General features: G+C 40.9%; 1 protein-coding gene across 7 annotated transcripts in view; it reads left to right on the forward strand.

Annotated features, from left to right (window-relative positions):
* LOC118119743 (ribosomal RNA processing protein 1 homolog B) overlaps positions 1 to 23,913 on the forward strand; it is a 38,479-nt gene that overhangs the window by 410 nt on the left and 14,156 nt on the right. For 6 of the 7 annotated variants that reach the window (XM_035173944.2, XM_035173947.2, XM_035173948.2 and 3 more), the window contains exons 2-12: positions 207 to 289; positions 1,003 to 1,060; positions 1,173 to 1,258; positions 3,776 to 3,837; positions 3,915 to 4,044; positions 5,327 to 5,391; positions 14,834 to 15,039; positions 15,217 to 15,314; positions 16,785 to 16,882; positions 19,160 to 19,179; positions 19,918 to 20,070. In XM_035173944.2, coding sequence (XP_035029835.1) covers positions 207 to 289; positions 1,003 to 1,060; positions 1,173 to 1,258; positions 3,776 to 3,837; positions 3,915 to 4,044; positions 5,327 to 5,391; positions 14,834 to 15,039; positions 15,217 to 15,314; positions 16,785 to 16,882; positions 19,160 to 19,179; positions 19,918 to 20,070 — 1,059 coding nt within the window. The remainder of the gene's footprint in view (positions 1 to 206; positions 290 to 1,002; positions 1,061 to 1,172; positions 1,259 to 3,775; positions 3,838 to 3,914; positions 4,045 to 5,326; positions 5,392 to 14,833; positions 15,040 to 15,216; positions 15,315 to 16,784; positions 16,883 to 19,159; positions 19,180 to 19,917; positions 20,071 to 23,913) is intronic. The other variant, XM_035173946.2, reaches the window with a different exon arrangement.

Genomic DNA, 23,913 nt, shown 5'->3' on the forward strand with positions numbered 1-23,913 from the left:
AATCAGATTTAGATTATAGACTGGCTGTAATGTAGCAAGAATAGCTGGATCGTTCACCCCTTTACTTGTTGCAACATAAAGTGACAGAGGATCGTATCTAGTACCAAAAATACATTCAATGTTCATGTCATCAGTTTCCACACAGCTAACTTGCATCCTGAACTCAAGAAGCATGTTACAATTAAAGCCTTACTTCCGTTGTACAGATGGATTCACTGATGATGAGCTGCTCAAGCTATGGAAGGGTCTTTTCTACTGCCTGTGGATGCAGGACAAACCACTGCTCCAGGTTCGTGCTACCTGTTTTCTTTTGTTATCAAGGTATCTTCAGAAGTTGTACAAATGTAACTGGACTTGCTTGTTTCTATAAGACGTTTCACCGCGAATCCAAGAGGCTTCTTTGGTTCATATTAAACATGGCACAAGTAAATGGTTTGTATTTATATAGCGCTTTTCTAGTCTTGATGACCACTCAAAGCTCTTTACAATACAGTTTTACATTCATACAGTGCATCTATTAGCAACAAGTCTTTTTAGATGACTGTTATATTAAAGATACATTTTCAGACTTTCATCATTCTTTAATCTTTGAATTTTCATAAGAATATCAAAGAATATTTCATTACATGTCATTTAGCTGACGATTTTATCCAAAACAACTTCCAATTAGTGCATTCAACATCTAAGAGGGGCCATTTGGGATTCTGGTTTGAGGATGACCGCTCTTCCCCTCAGCCCCAAGGTTCATGTCTGAGGAAGTGGAACTAGAGCTTAGTTTTTTTTTATCAGAACAAATATATTCTAAATGATTGCAGATCTGCCATTCGCCTCTTTTGATGTGTGCTCTTGACAACATCTTTAAGGGGAATGAAAACCTGCTCAAAGCCCAAATCAAATCTGTACCTGTCATAAAATTGAATTATAAATGTGTTGAGTCAACTACTTTCCCTCTTGGTTTAATATTTATTCTTAATATTGCAATCTCCACTTTTATTCTTATAGGAGGACCTATCAAACCAGATCTCCAACCTGATCCACAGTTTCCATCATATAGATGGCCGTAAGTTTCTTCATATAATTTCATCATGTTATGTGATTTCATTACAGGAAGTAAAATCAAGTCACATTACATGTCATCTGTACATTTTATGACAATGTGCTGTTTCCTGCAGAGTTTTTATACCTTGAGAGCTTCCTGCAGACCTTCAAAAGAGAGTGGACTGGTATTGATAGGTTGCGGATGGACAAGTTCTTCCAGGTCAGTGGTAACCGAACACTGCTTTAATAAGCACATTTTTCTGTATGACAACCATTCAGGCAGATAAACCATGATTTAACTGCCTGAATTTGACTTAAAGGGATAGTTCATTGAAAAATTTAAATTCACTCCTTATCTACTCACAACTATGCCGGTGGAGGGGTGGGTGAAGTGTTTAGTCCACAAAACACTTTAGGAGCTTCAGGGGGAAAGAGTGTTTCAGCCATGGTGACCTCTTCTTCAGATGTAATAAAACAGAAAAAAACACAACATGCCTCCGTACTGCTTGTGGGTGTCTTGGTGTCTGACATTCATATTCAACTCAAAATGGTGCAATTCACACCATGTTTTAAGCCTCAAAGTCCACTACCGGAAGTGGCGATGCTAGCGGACATAGCCAAGAGAACGCGCATCCGCGCATACCCTTTCGCGAGTGTGTGTGGTTTTCCGGTGTGGGTATGTGAACGTGCCACAGAGGAGCCTATTCGAGTACATTTAGGCTAAAAACACAGTGTAAATGATATCGTTTCGAGTCGAATATGAATGTCAGGGCTTGTGGACACTTTAATGACACCACACGAGCAGTATGGAGGCATGTTGTGTTTTTTCTCTTTGATTACATCTGAAGAAGTGGTCACCAGTTACTTTAGTTGATTTGGATGCAACACTTTTTACCCCCGAGACTCCTAAAGTGTTTTGTCGACTCAAACACTTCACTTTTGGCATAGTGGTGAGTAGATAATGAGTGAATTTAATTTTTTCGATGAACAATTCTTTACACTGAGACCAGTGGCAGAAAATTCCCTATCAGATTGTACAAATTTCCCAGGAATGCAGAGATAGTGCCTCACTAGAGTGGCCAGCTTTGGAATGAACATCTCATGAAAAAATAGTAGAAGTGTTGAAATGATCTGTCAAAATTAAACAGTTAATCGTGTACAGCTCCAACTGGAATGTTGAAATGTCACACAGATACTTAAAGCTAGTGATGGCGAGATGAAGCTTCATGCAGCATTGACGCTTTCATCCAATTGGTTCACTCATGGGCCGAAGCTTCATGGTGCTTCATTTGCTCTACTGTGCCATCAAGTGGACAATAAATGTGAAACAGGCAGTGATTATAATGACACCATGGCTTTGGTGTGTGAAGCTTTGAATTGAATAAATTAATGAATGATGTTTGTGATTCCAATACATAAATTATGAACTTATTAATAGGGTGTCTGTCTTTATGATACAATGGCGGGGTCAAAAGGGAAAGTGGAAACAAATTGGGCCGAGGGATGTGAATGTGCTTGTGTTACTTGTAACACGTAAAATAGGGACATTTTAGTCATTTTTATTTAAAAATAACAACTTTTCCACAGTGCTGGGTTTCAGGCGGTTTCTTTTTTTGCAAACAAACGTGCAATAAAGTCCCAAGTCCACAAAATGTGAGGGGGGGGATCCATTGCGTTTCGCTGCCCCTTTTTATATTTCGATTCGCACGCCAAACCCGCGAACCATTTCCTGACTCAGTCACATGGTACGGCCGGGTTTGAACGTCACCACATACGTCAACACAAGCCTCGATACGTGCTTCAAAAAAAATCTTGCTGGATTACTCGACACACGCTTCGAAGCCTCGACACGGAAGGACACATCACTACTTAAAGCTTTACATCACTTTTTCATATATCCATGTGGTTAGGAGTGGGCGCTATATCGAATATACTCGATGTATCGCGGCTTGTACCACGTGCGATGTATAAAATGACTATTGCGACGAACGAGTATAAATTGTCACGTGAATGTTTTAAGCCGTCAGCATGAAATCCTTTTCAAGATTCGCTTCTCTCGCTCTCTTCTCATGCCCCTCTCACAGCAGACTGCTCACTCCCCTGCCCATCCAGAAAACTCTCCTGCGCACATGCATATTTTTGTATCAGGAGGAGGGAAGAGACTCAGAGCACGGAGAGGGAGCTCTGAGTCACAGCGAGTTTACGAGAGTTCAGAGACGGTTATTGACAGTTTGTTCAGAGTCTTTCTGAATGCTGGACCGAACGAATCAGTTTATAAATGGTGAACGTGAGTGGCGTTCACTCCAGCGTGAAGCACCCAGTCAGTGACTTTGTTGAAGAACAAACGGTGAAAACACAGTTTCCTGATGATCCACAGCTGCTCAATGATCAGAAGGCAAGCCCCGACATATGTATTAGACTGGAAAAAAGGTCATTAACACCGTGTTTTAAGCCTAAATGTCCGCTGATATCTTCCGACGAGGAGCATTTAGGGACCGTCGGAAATGCTAACGTCCACTAGCTTAGCCACTTCCTGTTGACTTTTATGAATTTAACATTTGAACAGTGATTTAGAGGAGATTTCCAAATATCGAGATATATATTGTGTATCGCGATATAGCCTTAAATATCGCAATGTTTGTTTTAGGCCATATCGCCCAGCCCTTCATGTGTTTGTTAATTTCAAGCTATACAAAGACGAAGACCCAAAAAATGCTTATTTTTTTCTCTTTGACAGCTGGTTCGCTTAATGTTCAAACAAACTTTTGAGATGCTGAAGAGGAAAAACTGGGAGAGCAGGTAATACTAACATATTTCTTGTGGTAATGTTTGTGTCATATCATGTTGAGGTGAATAACTAATGACTGTCTTCTTAGTGTGGTAGCCAGGTTTCTTGAGTTGCTGACAGCACAGCTCCTGCGGGGTGGCAGTGCAGCGCCCAGCGGGTTGCAGTTCCACATCCTGGATCTATACATGACTGAACTGGCAGCTGTGGGTTCATCAGAGGTACAGCACCACTACTGACATTGGTCCTTATGTAACAACATTTTTGTATTCTTATGCTTTAGTCTCTCTTATATTAGTTTGTACGGTGAGTTCATACAAACATGCCACATCAGATTAAACAAACTTTTGTAACTCTGTTAGTGGAACACATCTCACTGTCATTCATTCCATAGGTTTCACACTTGGCTTATCCATTGTAAATGGCACAAGGAAGTTGCAGTGTGTAGAATTTAGTGACATAAAGTAATTCAATATAAAGGGCCCATTCTAGGGTAAATAAAACAATTTGTATAATTTAGATGAAACACACTCGTGGATTATTATATTACACTAGGATTATTTTATATTCAATTTCTGTCAATAGATCCCTTTCATCTAAATCTTACACACAGGACCTTTTTTAGGGGGTTTTGAACATGCAATACGTTCAACATCATATTCTACGTCCTCAGATAATCTACACCAGTGGCTGACAGTAAGCAGCCTGCAGGAAGTTAAATACATCTTCAAATTTGTATATAAGCCACACACCTGAAACACATAAACAGTTTCATTTAAGAATATAAGACAAGATGGTGAATATCCCTTGTACTATATCCCTGTTTGAAGGTCTTCTGCAGAATTTAAGTTTCCAACTTCCAGTAGATGTAAGCAGGTGTCAACCTGATGGAGGATGTTGCAAGGAAACCCCTGCAGCCAACCTCCACAGGGAAAACTATTGCTTTCCAGCCACGTTGCTCTGCCTCAAATGCCATGTCTGCATACTGCAGCCTTTTCGTCATTTGCTTAATCAACAGCGTCCTCCCAGGGTACTGGGAGGACGTCAACTCTTCGAAGTAGACGACGTGCAGGGTGTTTGACCCGAGTATCAGGTCTGGTCTCAGGGTGGTAGTGACAGTATGTGATGGGACTGTAAGCCGCTGGTCCATGTCCATCAACATTTCCCACTCTCGGGCTTGCTCCAACTGACCACTCCTGTCAGTGGAGGAGGCCCTCTTTTTCCCTGTTCCCCCTCGCGGACAAATGTTGTTAATAAGTCCTGAGCTTTTAAAATCCTGTTTTCAGAGGTCCGAAGAGTGTTTTGTTAGCTGCATCTGTAGTGGGAAAGAAGTACTCAATTTACTACCTACTTACTAAATACAATAACATATAACCAATAACTTTAAAAATTGTTGTTATATTCTATCACCAATCAATTAATAGCAAGTTGTTGCTGCATGCCATTGTAAAGAAATGCATTAATGCTTCAATTATCCTGATGTGGTCTTTTTTTTTTTTACAGCTCACTGCTAATCAGAACTTGATGTTCATTGAGCCGTTCTGCAAAACAGCTGCCAAAACCAAAGAGTAAGTCCACATCTCCTCTGACTTTTTTTGTTTTAATGCAGTCACTTATACACACATAAGTAATTAAATGGTAAATGGTTTGTATTTATACAGTGCTTTTCTAGTCTTGATGACCACTCAAAGCACTTTACATTAGTTTGCCCATCACCCATTCACACACACATTCATACAGTGCATCTATTAGCGGCACTTGTTTTCTATGAGGGGCAATTTGGGGTTCAGCATCTTGCCAAAGGACACTTCAGCATGCAGATGGGTAAGACTGGGATCGAACTACCAACCCTCTGGTTGGAGGATGACTGCTCTACCCCTCAGCCACAGCCGCCCATAATTACCAACTAAGAATAAAATGGTAACTGCTATGTAGAACAGGTTAGATGGAAGCTGTATCCTAAGTAAGACCCCGTTCAAACCTGGTACAGTGGAAACCAGATAAAGTCATCAAGACGTCTGCTTACAGTGTTCATTTTGGGTCTTTACATACATGTTTACGTTAGTTTTATAACAGTTATCACAGGCTTCGTCAGTAATTCGCTGTTCCTGTGTATCATTTGCGTTGTGCACTTCCAACCGACTCGAGCCAAACCAAAAAGTTGTTTTTACCTAGTCTGAGTTTACACGTGTCCGTTGATACTGTGTGAGAGTGCGTGTGTCGGTGTGTATGTGATTCAGTGCAAAAAAGAGGAAGAAAGCGAGCCAGGATGAGCCAGATTAATGACTGCGCAGCTATGAAGAAAGATTTTATTCCTTTTAAGAACCGTATCAATCATTATGAAGTAAACAGTGTTGATATTGTGGCCGTCATTTCAAACAAATCGACGTGAGTTGTGTTTCTGCGAGTCAGTACCTAACCTTGTCCAATCGTGATTGGATATCAACACAGATCTAGATACCAGGGCTGAGCAGGGCCTAAAGGTTTTAGGTTTTTGTATCTCCCTACTAATTTCTCCAACGTATGTCTGTCTTTCTGTTTGTATGTAGAAAGCATGTCTTGCAAACCCATTATCTTGCAGTGCAGAGTTTGGTGCAATTTGGACATGAGATGCTTTCAATGTTAGTAAAAATGGGAATAAACAGACGACCAGCGCTCTATAGCTGTGTGTGTGTGTGGAGGTCATGCCTTAACGGTCACTTTGTGGACAGAGTTGAAGCTGTCTTCTTCTACATCCTCAGTCAAACTACAGCAGTGGTGGTGGTACAATCTCCATCAGATCATTTTAAAGCAGACATGCTGTATTACTGCTGCACCAGCTGCAACCCCTCAAATGCCAGCTTCAGCTCGTGCCCAGTCTGCCCTGATTGGCAGGCACGTCCAGTCTCATGACTGTTAAACTGTGTTTCGGTAGTGTTTATTATGCTTAATGTTCCCATTAAGCATATGTGGAGGTCGGTTATAGATCGGTGCTGGCTGAGCTGTCGAGCGAATTTCAAATCGTACCAGTTTGAGTGTGACAGAGGAGCCAGTAGTCCTGAAATACAACCAAGACTGGAGCAGGATGTTTCAGAGTGGTAAGTAACTAACTACTACGAGGATGTTTACTATATTTATGCATTAGTATCGGGAGATATTGAAATAAACGTATACATCATACATACTGTATTAGACTGTCATAAATATATAGGCCGGTACGATAAACAAAATGAATATAAAGGCTATGTGCTATTATCGACACAAAAATTAAGGGAACACTCATAGTATCGTCACAATATAACACCAAGTCAGTTAAACTTCAGCCATATAAATGTCCATTTAGGCAGCACAAGTGATTGTGAATCAATTTCATTTGCTTTGGTGCAAATGAAAGTGACAACAGGTGGAATAGAGAAGCAAAAGCAAGACCATCTCCAAAAAGGGAATGGTTTTGCATGTGGTGGCCACAGACAATTGCTCTCCTTATCCTTCCTGACATTCTTTTCTAGTTTAAGAAGTCACTACTGGTAGCATGAGATGCTACCTGCAGCTCAATCAGGTTGCACAGGTAGTCCAGTTGTTCGCTAGACAACACTGGAATTGGCAGGTCCGCCATTGGCTCCCCGTTCTCTTCACAGATGAGAGCAGGTTCTCACTGAGCACTTGTGATAGACATGAAAGAGTCTGGAAATTCCGTGGCGAACGTAATGCTGCCTGTAACATCATCCAGCATGACCGGTTCGGCGGTGGGTCAGTGATGGTCTGGAGAGGCATATCCTTGGAGGGTCGCACAGACCTCACTATCACTGAGGATTTTATCCCTGCAACGTTATGACAGTCTGACCTTATGCTTGTGCAGTGGGCCCTGGGTTCTTCTTGGTGCAGGACAATACCTGGCCTTATGTGACCAGAGTGTGTAGGCAGTTCCTGGATGATGAAGAATTTGATGCTATTGACTGGTCCTCATGTTCCCCAGGCCTGAATCTGATTGAGAACCTCTGGGACATTATGTATCGTGTATCTGTTGCCACCACAGACTGTCCAGGAGCCTTTTCATACATACTACTTACAAGTTTTGTGAGGAAAATTCACACAAGTTTGATCTGCCTGTGAGACTTTGATTTTGGTGTGATTTTGAATCCAGTCCTCAAGGAGTTAATGATTTTGATTTCCATTGACCCTCCTTACGTTATTTTGGTTGTCAATGAATAACACAAAAATGTCAGTATAGATTTTCAACATTAATATTTTGTCCTTTGAGGTCTTATGTTTGGTGCAAGTGTATATAAGCACATAGCCCTTTATGGTGTATAAAAGTATATGTGGTCTATATACACTGCTCATAAAATTAAGTTAACACATGTATCAAAAATCAGATCTTGATGAACAAATTATTCAAGTTGAAAATCTTTACTGACGTACATTGAATAATTTGTTGAACAGAATTACGTAACAAGGGAAACCAAAATCCCAACCCATTGAGTGCTGGATTCAAAACCACACCAAAGAGTAAAACATTTAAATCAGACTGATCCAACTTGAAAGTCATCATGGCAACTGTATGGCCTCCGCGTGCCTGTATGGACTCGGGACAATGTCTGGGCATGAGGTCTGTGCAACCCTCCAAGGATATGCCTCCCCAGACCATCACTGACCCTGATCATGCTGGATGATGTTCAGGCAGCATAACGTTCACCACGGTGTCTCCAGACTCTTTCACACCTGTCACATGTGCTGAGTGTGAACCTGCTCATCTGTTTAGAGAACGGGTCGATAAATGGCAGACCTGCCCATTTTGGTGTTCTCTGGCGAATGCCAATTTAACTCCGCTGGGCTGTAAGCACAGGTCCCACTAGAGGACGTCTGACCTTCATGCCACCCTCATGCAGTCTGTTTCTGACAGTTTTGTCAGAAACATTCACACCAATAGCCTGCTGCAGGTCATTTTGTTGGGCTTTGACAGTTCTCCTGTTGTCTTGCGTTTGCCTCTCCATTGCACCTGTTGTCACTTTCATTTGCACCATAGCAGGGGAAATTCATTAAAAATCACTTGTGCTTCCCTAAATGGACAGATTGATATCCCTGAAGTTTAACTGACTTGGTGTTATACTAGGACGATACTATGAGTGTTCCCTTAATTTTCTCTTTTTCCTAGCAGTGTATATATCGCTACCCTATGCCTTACACTTACTAGGGCTGTGCTCAAAAAATCGATATGGCAATATATATCGTGACGTCCTCCTTGCTAATGCTGTATCGATACGGCATCAAATGCTGTGACGGCAGTCTTGAAAACGAAACATCACCTATGGTGCAGTGCACAATAATGCCAATAGGTGGCAGCATAAGCAAAAACAGCCCACGTCTCAATTCAAAACAAACATGGAAGGAAACAGTGAAAAACTGGCGGAGTTATTGCACGTGAAATGCTTTGCCCGCAGTCTGAATTTGGCCGCTCAACGTGCACTCAAGACGCCCACTGTTTCCCGTCAACTGGGAAGAACTCGCAGCATCGTGGCTTTTTTTTAGGAAAAGCACAATTGCAAGCCATGCCCTGAATGAAAATCAGAAGCTACTTAATCTCCCCGAGCACAAGCTCATGACAGATGTAGCTACGAGATGGAACAGCGCCTGTGATATGTTGGAGCGCTTCTTAGAGCAGCAGCCCGCAATGAGCTGGCCTGTGCTGAAGATGAGGCTAAAGCCCTGAAGCCGCTAAAAGTTGCAACACTCGTAATGTCAGAAGAAAAGACCCCTACGCTGTCTGTTATAGCACCGCTGCATTCCCAGCTGTGCAACTACGCTCATGTCCAAGCAACAGACTCGGCACTTCCGAGGGACATTAAAAACACCGTATCTGGGGATCTTGGCAAGAGATATGTGAGCGACAGATCCTTTCTGTGCATCGCCTTTTTTTTTTTCTTTTTTTAATCGGGATTAGGAAGATAATTATTTTATTTTACTTTTAAGATCTTTGATGGCCAGAATTTTAAGTGTTTTGAGTAGTGCGATCCTTAAGGCTTTGCCTTTGTTATATTGAATAATAAAGAACAGCTGTTGTAGTAAATTCTGTGCAGGACATGGTCATTATTCAAAAGCAACGTGTATCGTGATACGTATCATATCTTGGCCTCTGTATCATGATACGTATCATGAGGTTGTAGGCAATACCCAGCCCAACACTTAACCCCCAATAAACCAAACAAAGACATATAGCACAAACTCTTTTATGCTCATTCATTTTGTACACCATACCTGCCTTTTTACATATGACGTACAGATGTATGTTTCAATTTTATTTGTACAGCGCCTACATTATCTCAAGGCAATTAACAGTCGGGTTGAGACCTTAAAATTATAGAGAAACAGTTTCCCACAATGAGAAAGCAAATTTCTCTACAGACAATATTTCAAAAGTTAAAGGTGTATATTATTAGAATAAAAAAGGTGTCACCTTTTTTATTCTCGTCTACCTCGGTTTTTATTCTCGTCTACCTCGGTCTCACTATCTGCTGCTGTAACAAGTGGTTTTCTCCAACCTGCCATCAATAGAATCTTCTCTGAATATTATGTATTGAGATACAACTGCATAAAATATAAACAGCTTTTGAATTTTACCACTGGATGAGTACAGCGAATGAAGAAATGAGAATTTAGAATTTTCCTTTAATGTATTTATTTTTGCAAATGTAGGAACATGCAGACATGTATATACAAAAACAATAGAAGGCAAGTTATTATTTGCAACTCAAATAATTTCTCGATCTGTCATGTGTTGTCCTCCGGATAAGCCAGGAGTTTCCTGAAACAACTGGCCAGTATGGTAGCTTCCAACTGACTCTTGACTGAAGCACGACTTGTGGCGAGCAACCACTTCCTCCTTTGAGGGTCTGTCACATTGGGATACCAGATTCATGGGGATGGGGACAAACACCAGCCTCATTCACTCAAGTAATCTGTAAAATATTTAATTTTAAAAATCTCTTGTTTTCTTGAGTCCACCATTGTTTACTGTTAACTTGATGTAAGGCTCCAAATCATTTATTTGAATTAGTTTTCATGTATGTAAAAGTAATTAAAACATTAAAGCAGCAATAAAACGTGTACAACTTACTGTCTGCAGGGTCTGTTTGTCTACTTGTGGAACACAACTCTGTAGACTGGTTGTCCTGTGGATGTTGTAGCTTGCTTGTAGTCTGCATTTTCATTGTAATGCATGTCAGCAACCTACAATAATAGAATAGCGACAAGTTAATTATGTTAGTAGATTTATTATCTGCCAATCAGTGACTTTGTTATAAGATGGTAGAGTAACTATTTACTTATAAGTAGTATAAAATACAAAGTATATTACCTGCACAATATTCCCATGAAAGGATAACTACATTCTTTGGTGTGAAGCATAGAATCGGGCTGTGGGACCCCTCCAGCGAGGAGGTTGTTTGATGGTGATAGCTCAGCTTCTCTACACCCTTGAGGACTCTATTCATTTTCAGGATGTTCCCCACTCTGCAAAGTGCCTCTGAACCTTGAATAATATTACAAATAAAAGGATTCCATTATAAAAAATCTATCAAAATGATATTTTTATAGAACCTTTCAAACAAATCAATTGCAGTTCAAAGTGCTTTACAAGCGATTGACAAAATGTTTAAAAAGGATTAAGTTCAGAGACAATGCATACATTGTAAAAGATTACAAAGTAAATAGAACAATAAAATGTTAATAAAAGAAAGTAATAATAAGAAATGGATTATAAAATAACAGAATAACTAAATATATAATAAATAAATCCAGTGTAAATTCTAAAACATACAAATTATTTAACACTACATGAAAGCCAGGTTGAAAAGATTGGTTTTAAATCTACGTTTAAAAATATCTACATTTTCAGCTGCTCTCAGATCCTCTGGAACGTTTTACCATTGTCTTGGAGGGTAATGGCTGAACTCAGCATCACCAAATGTTTTTGTTATGATTTGGGGAACTGCTAAAAGAAGAACCAGAGGACCTGAGGGGCCTCCCTGGTTCTTAAACCAAAAGCATCTCTGACAGTCTGGTGCAAGGCCATGTAGGGATTTTTAAACTTATTAAAGGATTTAAAAATGAATATAAAAATGAACAGGCAACCAGTGTAGGGACTAGTAGGCATGATGTGTACTCTCCTTTTAGTTCTCCTTAGCACTCGTGCTGTAGAGTTCTGAATCAACTGTAGCTAATTTGTTGTGTAACCTCAGTGTGGGGAGGAGTGGTTATCTATAATTACACAAAGATTTTGATTGCAAAGGTATGAGGTGAACCAATTTAAAAACAATACCAGACAGGCTAACATGGTCACTCAGTCTATGTTCAAGAATCTGATTCTCAATCACCATATTTCTACACAGTTTTAGGGTAAAGTGGCACCACAGCTATTAGAAGTGTGCAAACACTCCACAGTAATGTTAGCAAGAAAGCTACATCAAACAACTCTGCTCTCTATACTAGTCACCTTGTCTGTTTCAAGCCTAACAAACCCACAGCTAATAAAGCATACTCTTACACAGATGTCCAGTTCGGCCTAAGTTGGAACTGGATCATCGTTAACAGAAGTTTGGAAAAGCCAGCAGTAAACTAGGATCTATTCAGGAAGCAGTCCTCTGAAATGAGGTGAACACATACAAAAGGCTGGAGTGTTGAAAAATGTATTTAAACCACTAACTCTTCAATTCATAGTTGTTTGAAAGTATATAAAGACAAAACTTCCCCTCACTAAAGAATACAACGTCAACTCAAAATGGCGATACTGCTAACCAATATTCTCTCTGCTAGGCTTCCGATAACTAAGTTCGGGGCGTGCCAGACTAGCCGCTGTTCATACATCATGCTGATGGTCCGTGTACTGACGTTAACCAGATACGAATAATCGATGACGAGGCATTTTCGCAGCTTCCAGATATTGAACTTTGCACACCGTTGACGTACAGAAAAAAACAAACAACCCACAGGAGGACAGGGAAAGACCGCAAAAGCATAAAATGTCTCCTTTAATAATTTGATTATTTTAATTTCACTATCAGACTGAGGGACTGACCCACGACGGGTGGGATCTCTGTTATGGCCACATTAGTAGAATTACCTCCTCTTTGGCAATTTGTCTTCTAACTAAAAGACTAACATTGGTTTTGTTGCTGCAATGAGCTTTTATTTTGAAAAGTTGCGAACTTGGGTCTGAAGATTGTGTTGGTTGCTCAACAGACCTCTGAAATAGCCAACATGTATGTATGAAAAAACAACAGTATAGTCAATAATTCAAACTTGCATGTAAATCACATGTAAACAGCAATAAAGAGAACTTTCATTAAATGAAAAAAATGTACTATAAAAGCTTCATCATAGATATACTAACTATGATAAACACTAAGTTTTATAACTTCCCCCTGCACACAACATCCAGCACATAAACAAATAAAAGTGTGTATATATAGAAATGTTTGAGGAGCACTCACTAATGAAAAGGAATAATTCTGAGAACTCTTACCACAAGCCAAACAAACTGGTTTAGAATGGCACTAGTAGGTAGAATTTATTTGATATATGTTTGATATTAGAGCAGGTGTAGTGCTTGGGATGGTTGAAACAATCTTAAAAACTTGACACATTTCTTTGAGTGTTTTACAAAACACCTATGGGTAAACCTTTTTGGATTTGCATTTGAAAGTTTTTTGTTTTTTTTGTTTTTTTTAAACGGATGTGTGTCATGAATTTTCAGTTTTTCCTATAGGATGTTTTTAGCAGGGGGGTTCATCCTTTTTCCCCCTGATTCTCTCTAAAACTAATTTTACCCTTTACTGTATCGGGATGGCCCTGGTGCGTTTCTCTGCATCGGTCAAGCAATTTGCTCCTTTTCTAATCACTCGCACGTCAAGCTGATCATTGTGATAACCTTGTGAAATGATGTGTATGTATGTGTTTTTGGATAAGCAGGGCATCGCTTCTTCTGCAACAATGAAGTTAACTTCTACCGGAAGAATTTATCTCCTGTATGTTTGTGTCTGATTGTCTCTCTCGCTCTTCAGACGCAAACTGACAATTACATTTTAGTTATTAATCAATGGTGTCGGATTGTGGATCGGTCCGGTCACTTAAACCCTGATGTGCTCATTGTGCTCGTCTCATGTTGTGTGGCAGGCTGGTGCACAAAATGTTGGACTTTTTGTGTTTTAAAGGTACAGTGTGTAGAATTCAGTGACATCTAGTGAAGTTACCTATTGCAGCTGAATAACCCTCACCCTCACCTTCCAAACATGAAAGAGAACCTGTGGTAGCCTTCTGTTGTCATAAAAACTCAAAAGGTGTTTAATTTGTCCAGTCTGGGCTACTGTAAAAAACATGGTGTCCACCGTAGAGAGGACCCGCTCCAGATGTAAATATAAAGAAAATTGTACTTTCTTGATTCTTGTTGTTCTGGGTTTGTACCCTCATGGTTGAATGCACTTATTGTAAGTCGCTTTGGATAAAAGCATCAGCTAAATGTAATGTAATAAAGGGCCAATTCTAGGGTCAGGGAAACAACAATTCGTACAATTTAGATGATTACACACTAGTGACAACAGGATTATTTTATATTCAATTTCTGCCAATAGATCACTTTCACCTAAATTTTACACACTGATCCTTTTTAATGGGAAAATACGTGCCTCATAAATTATAGCACGATACAAACTAACACAAAGTCAATCCTTCAGTACCGGACACGACTGAAAACGTGTGGTTCGTGTTGATTGTATCGTTAAAGTGCAATGTCAGAACAGGCCAGTAGGGGCTTGGGGAGGAAGGACACTCTGGCAGGATACTTTGGCACGGTACAGGCACACAGGGCCAAATTCGCTTCTGCCCAAATCCTGAAGCAGTGGTGGTAATGCCACCACCGCCACCACTGCAATATGTGCATAGCGGAGACTCTGGTTTTGATACTGCTGACACTACAGCTTGCCTGAATACTTCATCCACTCAGTCTGTCATCTTTTCTTTTGATTGCTTTCTCACCAGTCGGACTCTTTTCAGAGCCATCTGCAATAGCATCTTCAGCTCTATTATTGACCAGGCTCCCTTCGCCATTGAAGAATTGATGCAGGAGGTGAACGCAGCTGAGGATTCTGACTCGGGACAGGCTTCTGAAGGGGATGACAAAGACCAAATAAAAGGAAAAATAAGCAAACCACTCTGCAAGAAATGGACAAGGATGAAAATCAACGGTACATGTATATATTTTTTTTTTACTAAATTATAGCAGTTATGTTAATATAAGTATAGTATATGGAAAACTTGAGGTTGACAAGTGCCATGGAAAAACTAAATTGTGTTCAGAAATAAATGTACAAATATGAACAAATGGATAATTCTTATCTGAAATCTTGTATCTTTGTTCACAGGTAGTAAATCAAATCAAGAGGAGGATGATGAGCTTCTTTACTCAGACGACTCAGACACAGAGCTGCCATGTGATGGTGACATCGGACCAGTTCTACAGGTAAAGCTTCCTCCTCTTTTCAAGACCCAATTCTTTCTTTTTTCCTTTTTTGTCCATTTCAATATCAAACTGTTTAAAAATCTAACGTGAGTTAAGATTTTTAAAGCATAGTAAGACTTCAATTGGGAAACTGAGGTATCATATTGTCCTTCAACACACCAAGTGAAAACTATCTTCTATTGGTTCTATGACATAATGTTAATTAGCCTTTTTGAAAATATAAAGCTGAAGAATCCCCAGTTACAAGTCTCTGCGAGGTGATAACCTAGGGCTGGGTGATATGGAAACAAAATCTTCAATCACTTGATAGCGATATATATATATATATAGCCATCTAAATCAAATCAGTGCCACTGCACGGCTTAATTCGAACAATATTATCGGCAAAACCAGTGCTTGGAAACAAATAACAGGTTACAATGACGTCTTTACATGTCACAAAATATATCCTCTTTAAACAAATCAAATGACTTTTGTGAAAAAAAAGGTATCACCTATAAACAGTACAACTCTAACTAATTATCATTGGAAAAAAAACACAACAGGAAATTATTTAAACTGACAGGAAGTTATGCCCCTGTTTAATCCCTTGAACTTCTACACTGACGGCGAGACGAATGAGCAGTGTCCCCAAACCGCTGGTGCGTGTGTGTGACCAAAATGCGGAGCTGACGAGTGTGCACCCTCGTTCGCCCCACAGCTAAATAGAGTAAATGACGGTTAAATAATGATGAACTAGGCACTGAAACAGGAAGCGTGAAAATGTTTCTGTGTGTGAGTGCGTGGACTGCTGGCGGTCAGTGACGGAGCAGCTCCATCACAGGCGGTTATAATTATTCAGCGTTGGAAACCCGCTAAAACAATGAATTTAGCCGAATACATGAATCGATTATCTTAAGTCACTGCATCGATGCAGAGTTGTCCACCTCTATGCAGGAGCCCAAACATTAGCACGCGTGTTGCTGCTTCTCCTACACTTGATGCTGTGTGTGTCAACCTAAACTAATGTGGCTGTATCTCTATTCCAGCCACATGATTTATGCGGCGCTATTCTCATTATATATTATTTTGTGTTGTCTGTCAAGGCATGGATGGAATGGGTTCCATCTATGTTATATCAACCATGTCTTATATTTCTATCAAGGAAAAGTTATATCGCGATAATTATCTCTATCGTTTTATCGCCCAGCCCTATGATAACCCACAAACAAAATCCACTTGAAAACTGATTGCATGTTCCTTCAGATCGCTTGCAGTAACGCAAAGTATTAGTTTTACACGAAAAGGTTTTAGGAAATAGCTTTAAAGCCTTTCAACTGAAGGAGAGTTGATTCCCATGGTCAGATTTTCTGTCTTTTTGATCGCAATAGTTTCTTTCTATTGTAGAACAAATGTTAAATTTGTATTCATCATTTTGTTTGACTCAGATTGTGTATATATGTGATGGGATGTTGATTAACTGTTATGTAGTTTGACTATACGGCGCTGGCAGAAAAGCTGTTCGAGTTAGCCAGCCGGAGCAGCACACCGAGCCAGAACAGACAGAGACTCTACAAAATCATAAAAGTGTAAGTAGAGGCCCACACATTACAGTGTGATTGTATGTGTTAATATTCAACTGCTATGAGGGAGTATCATCAACACTGTAAAGCCATTAAACACAACATTACTGAAGTTTTTTCTACTGTGAATTTTAGCAGGAATCTAAACAACCACATTTCTCCTCGGGATATATATTTGCCTTTGTGATCTAAGATGTGATTAATTTAATTTATAGTTTTGGTTTATTAGTGTGAATACTGATCTATCTACTCTTTCCTTTTTAAACTGTTAAGTAATTTCAAACTTTAGCTATTACTGGATACAGTTTGTCTGTGACATTAATGCAAAACTTATTTTTTCTGACCCTGATCTATAGCAAAGTCCTGTAATATTGGATTCTGCAAATCACAGGGTGTGTGTGGTATTTCACAACCATTCTTGGTGTGAAACACCACACTGCAAATACTGATGGAGAAAACCAACCTGCACAGAGCAAATAAGGCTGAACGGCCTTAAAAACAAAAGTTAAAGTCAAATGTGTTTGCAGCAGAAGTTTTGTGTTTTATACACTGCTCAAAAAAATTAAGGGAACACTTAATCGTCACAGTATAACAGCAAGTCTGTTAAATTTCAGGTACTTCAATCTGTCCATTTAGGAAGCCCAAGTGATAATGAATCAGTTTCACCTGCTTTGGGGAAAATTAAAGTGACAACAGGTGCAGCAACCCCCAAAAAGGAATGGTTTTGCATGTGCTGGCCCCAGACAGCTGCTCTCTCTTTATCCTTCCTGACTAATTCTTATTTAGTTTTGAGTTATGCTGGTGTCCTTGTCACTACTGGTAGCATGAAGCGGTATCTGCAGCCCGATCAGGTTGCACAGGTTGTCCAGCTCCTCCAGGAAGGCACGTCCATACATGCGGTCGCAAGAAAGTTTGCTTTGTCTCCGAGCACAATCTCAAGAGCTTGGAGGAGACACCAGGAGAAGGAGAGCTGGAGAGGGCCGTAGAAGGGCATCAACCCAGCAGCAGGACCGGTATCTGCTTTTTTGTGTGAGGAAGAACAGAAGGTGCACTGCCAGAGCCCTACAAAATGACCTCCAGCAGGCTACAGGTGTGCATGTTTCTGACCAAACTGTCAGAAACAGACTCCATGAGGGTGGCATGAGGGCCCCACGACCTCTAGTGGGACCTGTGTTCACAGCCCAGCAACGTGCATCTCAATTGGTCTTTGCCAGAGAACACCAGAATTGTCAGGTCCGCCACTGGCTCCCCGTTCTCTTCACAGTTGAGAGCTGGTTCACACTGAGCACATGTGACGGGCATGAAAGAGTCTGGAGAAGCTGTGGTGAACGTTATGCTGCCTGTAACATTATCCAGCATGACCGGTTTGGCGGTTGGTCAGTGATGGTCTGGGGAGGCATATCCTTGGAGTGTCGCACAGACCTCCATGGCATAGCCAACGGTACCTTGACTGCTGTTAGGTACCGGGATGAAATCCTCAGAGATTGCAAGACCTTACGCTGGTGCAGTGGGCCCTGGGTTCCTCCTGAGGCAGGACAATGCCCGGCCTAATGTGGCCAGAGTGTCTAGGTAGTTCCTTGATGACGAATGCATTGATGCCATTGACTGGCCCTCTTGTTCCCCTGACCTAAATCCAATTAATCACCTATGGGACATTATGTATCGGTGCATCCAACAACGCCAAGTACCGCCACAGACTGTGCATGAGCTCACTGATGCCCTGATCCAGGTCTGGGAGGAGATCCCCCAGGACATCATCCGCCAACTCATCAGGAGCATGCCCGGACGTTGTCCGGTGTGCATACAGGCACATTGGGGCCATACACAGTACTCAGTAACACGAGTTGCTGTGATAAAAGTCACGCAAGTTGGATCACCGTTTTGATTTGATCATTTTGTTTACAACAAATTATAGTTAGAAAATAGAAATTATCAGTAAAGATTTTCAAATTGAATAATGCGTTCATCAAGATCTGATGTGATTTAAGGGGTTCCCTTAATTTTGAGCAGTTGTATGAAGGTTAGTATTTATAGATCAAAGTGAAGCTGGAAGAAGTCTTGAGTTCTCAAAGCTGAATTATCACATCACCAGAATGAAGCAATTGCAAGTGCTGCTTCGCCCCTCCATTGATGAACCTTTTCTCCAACTAATGCAGCCTAAGAAAGTTATAGATTTTCTTTCTCCATGGGCTAAATCACGTAATGTTGTAATATATTAATGACTGATCACCTCAATCTAAACTAATGTATCCTGTTTCTCTCTCATCATGTGTTCAATCTCAGACTGCAGGACCTCGGTGAAGGTAGGAGCTGGTGATCACACCTTAATTCTTATTTTAGCTTTTTACAATTGGTGACATGCATTTTTCAATACTCGGATACATTTTTAGATACTCTTCACACAGTCATCAGCTAAACCCTAATAACCAGCTTATAATTGAATGGAAAATTATTTTTTTGCTAAATAAATGGAAAAATAAAAGATGATGGTGATCATCTTGTAACGCTGCTGCTGGTGTTTCTTCAGGTCCACTGACACTGATTGACAGGTTTTCTTGTTGAGAGACAAAGTTTTAATACAAAAGTGAATCCTGTTGGTAAAGAACTAGTGGTGTGAAGAATAAGGAAAAAAAGAACCATGTACAGAGAAATGTCTTACAGATTGTAAATATTAGGGCTGGGACGATACATTTCTAATTGTATTTGATACTATCACAATACTTTAGTGGCGATCCAATATGATTTGTGTGATTTGTGCGGACAAAAACAGAGCACAGTGGTGTCATCATGTTGTATCTGAAAGATCCCTAAATTTCGTCGACGCGTTCTTTCTCGCGTAAGTTTATGAGAGTCATAGACATTTTTTATGCTGACCTCAACAGACTCTAAGCATTAAGCTCCATCTAGTGGACTTAACAAATTTTATTATTCCAATACCAAAAAGTTGAGTTTGTATTTGTAATATTTATTAAGAATTTATATGAAAACGGAATAATCATAATTTTTTTTTAACCTTATTTAAATCTGGAATCTTTCCTCAGGCATCTTTCCTCAGGATGTGTATCCAGAAGAGGTCTCTACTGATGAGGATGATGAAATGTTTGGCAGCAGGAAGAGGATGAAGAGAGGATGTCGTCCTATGGATGAGGATCAGAAGGGGACCCCAGCAGCTAAGAAAAGTAAAGGCAACTCGGGTTGGCAGATTTGTCCAATTTACAAAAGTGTAAAACTCCATCCATTATCTATACCGTGTCATCATTAAGCAAGAAAATATTGAATATGCAAGAAAGCATCTGATCATAGTTTTGAGAATGTGACCATAGTCTTGAGAATAATATATCATTGATGCATCTGTGACCTGAGCTACATGCACTTGCTTTTATGCTCAATATCAGAGTCCTGCATGGGTCCAGTTTTGCAAACCCACCCGCATACACAAAGCTCGAGCAGAACTGACCCGTTACCTCCAACAAAAATTTGGACCCGCCCTGACTCATTGATACGTGACCAGCGACTCACCAGTGATTAAACACAGTCTAAACAGTCAATTAAAAATTATAATTAAAAGCAGCCAATGTGGAAGAATCAATAAACAACTTTGTTTCTATTCAGTATTCTAATGCTGACGTGTCATTTCCCTTGAGACTGAGGTTGCTGTGCAAAAACAGAATATCGTCAACAGTCCCTGGTTTAAGATGGGTTCTGCATTCTTGAATCACAAATCCAGCTGAGGAAACGTTTCTTTCGCTGGCTGTGATCGAAGCCGGGATGACGAGCATATTCCATGCGATCCCTGCCAGGTCAGGAAACATTGTAGAGTGCTCGTTCAACCAACACAAAACATCCAAAGGATCCTCCCTGGGTGTTTTGAATTCAATGTAGGTTTCCATCTCATGCGGCGGCAGGAAACTTTCATCACTAGAGTCTTCCACGTCAGGTTAAGTAATCACCTGTTGAAAGAGGACGGGGTCTCTTCTCTGGTGGTACGCTCGGGCCCGTGGTACATTGCAGGATGCTTCCAAGTTTCACTTTGAGTTCTTGAGAATAGTAAAAACAAAACGAAAGATCAATGCTAACTTAAGAGGAAAGTTGGGTTTTAAAATAAGAGTATAGAACGAGAGGAGGGCGGAAACATAACGGGTTATAGTTTAGAGCACAAAGCACAAACTCACGAGTATGCACACTGCAGGAAAGAAATAGCCCAATTTAATAAAATTTGGCCAATTAATGGCACTTTTAATAAGTCATTCCGATAAGGCATCAATTGCATTGCTGAAACTACTGATTTGGCACTTAATTTACGAGACTGACAAATGTTATTATTAACCTCTTAACATTCCGGTGAAATTTGCCTGAAACGCCTGTCTAAGGCATACCCAAAGTAAATTGAAAGCTGTTCTTGAACCATTTGGAGTACATGCATGGTTGAGTCATAGAAGTTGGAACACACTGAAGTAGAAGGTTTTTATTTCCGCCTGAATATTCTTTGGTAAACAGATGCCTGCAGATGACTCTAGCTGGGACTTATGAGCTGGAAAACACAATGGGACCACAGCATGAAGCCTTACCTAGCCCAAGTTCAAATTTGATAACAATACCACATAAAATGAATATTTTACACATGTTTTTCTAAGGGTATGTCTAGGCGTTTTCCAAAAAAGGCCATTTGGAGACTCCAAAGGCCCTTGGTAACCATGGGCCTTTACGCAGTGATTTCCTCGCTGTGGCTTTAAATTTACCCCCTGAAGCGGCATATCTGCGTGTTCGAAATTTCATTGGCTATACGAAGCGCCTGTCATCAGAACAATCGGTTGCAATTGGCTCAGTCTCTACACGACAGAAGAGAGGCAGGCACTGTCCTTCAACGAGGTCTCTCGTTGGCTATTGTAGGCTGTGGACAAGACATGCCAGCTCCTATTGGGCCAAGTAAGCTGTCAATCTAAAGTTCAGAGTGCAGCCTCCATTTTGAAATCAAGATATCGGCTGTGTTTACATGCAAACGGGAGTTACGAGGGAAAATACATCAAAGGTTACACATAGCTGCTGGCTAGTTTGAAATGATGCAACAGCAGTCTGTGGGTATTCTTTGATGTAATAACGTGTTTTGGACTAAATATGTTACTGGATTGGATCGTCTGGACCTTTGGCAATGTAACAAGACCGTTTTTGTTGGAATGTTATCGATCTGTGGATTACGATGAGGCTTCTTAGGTGAGTGACCTCGATTTTGTTATTGTTTTTTTTTTTTGTTGGTGGTCTGACTGAGGCGTTGATTGTACCTGCTGTGGTGATCGTATCTTGAAATGGTTTGCATCAATCGAATCACAAGAATCTTAGCTTTCCAAAGATATGTTGGATCAGTACCTAGCTCTGCGAAGCATTTTTGTGAATAACATCGTTTGACGCTTAACAGTCACGGGCCGTCGGATCGCTAAGAGGTTAATGGGCTATATTATACAGTATAATGTAATACCTTCAACAAGACGTCTTGCTTCACTGTAAACACTCATAACCTCACTGGTCTCGAAGCACCTTGAGGCTTTTCAAGGAGATGCAGCTCAAACTTTTCAGTCAGAATTTTCAGGCTTTTTTCTTTCATCAATGACGTTGTCAAGCTGTCATTGGTTGATTGTTGCAGGTGACTGCACGAATGTCCTCACTGGCTGCTGATAGAGTCAAGCATTGGATGTAGCGAGTTCCAGCGTGTCTCCACGGATGCTTTCAGTGTTTGTTTGTTCTATTTTTTAGGTGATTCTGTAGGTTGGTCTGCTTAAAGTAAGTCACGAGCAACTTGGCAGAGTCGATAAGGGCAGATACCTCCTTGCCAAAGACATCATCTTCTGGGGGCTTCCCAAGCGTCGTATGATGCACTGTTTTCAGAAGGTGTGCGACGCAACTAAGCCTAGTAATAGAGCGTAGGGCCACCACTATGTTTGCACCTGTGTCAGGCACATAGACTAGTCTGGAGAAGAACTCAAAGTTTGTATTTACGCAGTGCTTGTGTTTTAGCTGATCTGAGGTTACCGGCCTTTTTGCGTAATGCACTGTCACACTCTGAAGTGCAAAGCACTCGCTCAGTCAGCTCCCACTTGTTAACGTCATGCAGAGTGACGCAAAGATACCTATTTTACGGAAATCATCTGTCCACATATCCAAAGTGACCTGTTGCCTTCAGTCAGCTGCATCCTACGCTCTGGAATGATGTTTTGTTGAACGTCCTCTGCATGTTTTGTCAGTCTGCGCGACAGGATCAGGCAGAAGCTACTGAGCGTCCACACGGCCAGCTCCGGCACTGATGTCAATCAAGCCTTGTGCTCCAGGGTCTTCATCAGGTGGGATGTTAGTGCCACCGGCCTGTAGCTGCTGAGGTCCTTTGGGTGTGGAGTCTTTGGGTGCCTGATCAAACCTGTTGAAGAATGTGTTCAGGTAATTTGCCCACTTCTGGTCCCCCTGCAGCCTGGGACTCAGCTTTCTTGTGGCCAGAGATGGTTTTCAGGCCTCTACAGACACCGCTGATGTTGTTCTGCTGCAGCTGGTCCTCCATCTTCCTCCTGTAGCTGTTCTTACTCTCCCTGATCCTCCTCCTCAGCTCCTTCTGAACAGCACTCATCTCCTTGCCTCCTGACCTAAAAGCCCTCTTTCTCTCCTTGAGGAGGGCCTTTATGTCCAGATTAATCCATGGCTTGTTGGGTACAGTGTTCTCCACACAGAAAGGGATGTAATCCGTGATGCAAGTAGTGAGTATGTCGATATCCTCCCCATGACCCTCGCAGAGTTCTTCCCACACAGTTGATTCAAAATAGTCCCTCAGAGCCTCATCCGTCTCGTCGGACCACCTCTTCACTGTGCGGGTCACAGCTGGTTGCCTGTGCACCAGAGGTTTGTACACAGGCAGGTGTGTACAAACTTGGTGTTGGCATTGAAAAGGTCCAGTGTTTTATTGTCTCTGGTGTGGCATGTGACGTACTGGGTGAAGGTGGGCAGAGTGGAGAATAGAGAGGCATGATTAAAGTACCCAGAGTTGAGGAGGAGAGCCT

The sequence above is a fragment of the Hippoglossus stenolepis genome, chromosome 13, assembly GCF_022539355.2.
Source record: "Hippoglossus stenolepis isolate QCI-W04-F060 chromosome 13, HSTE1.2, whole genome shotgun sequence".
Lineage (NCBI taxonomy): Eukaryota > Metazoa > Chordata > Actinopteri > Pleuronectiformes > Pleuronectidae > Hippoglossus > Hippoglossus stenolepis.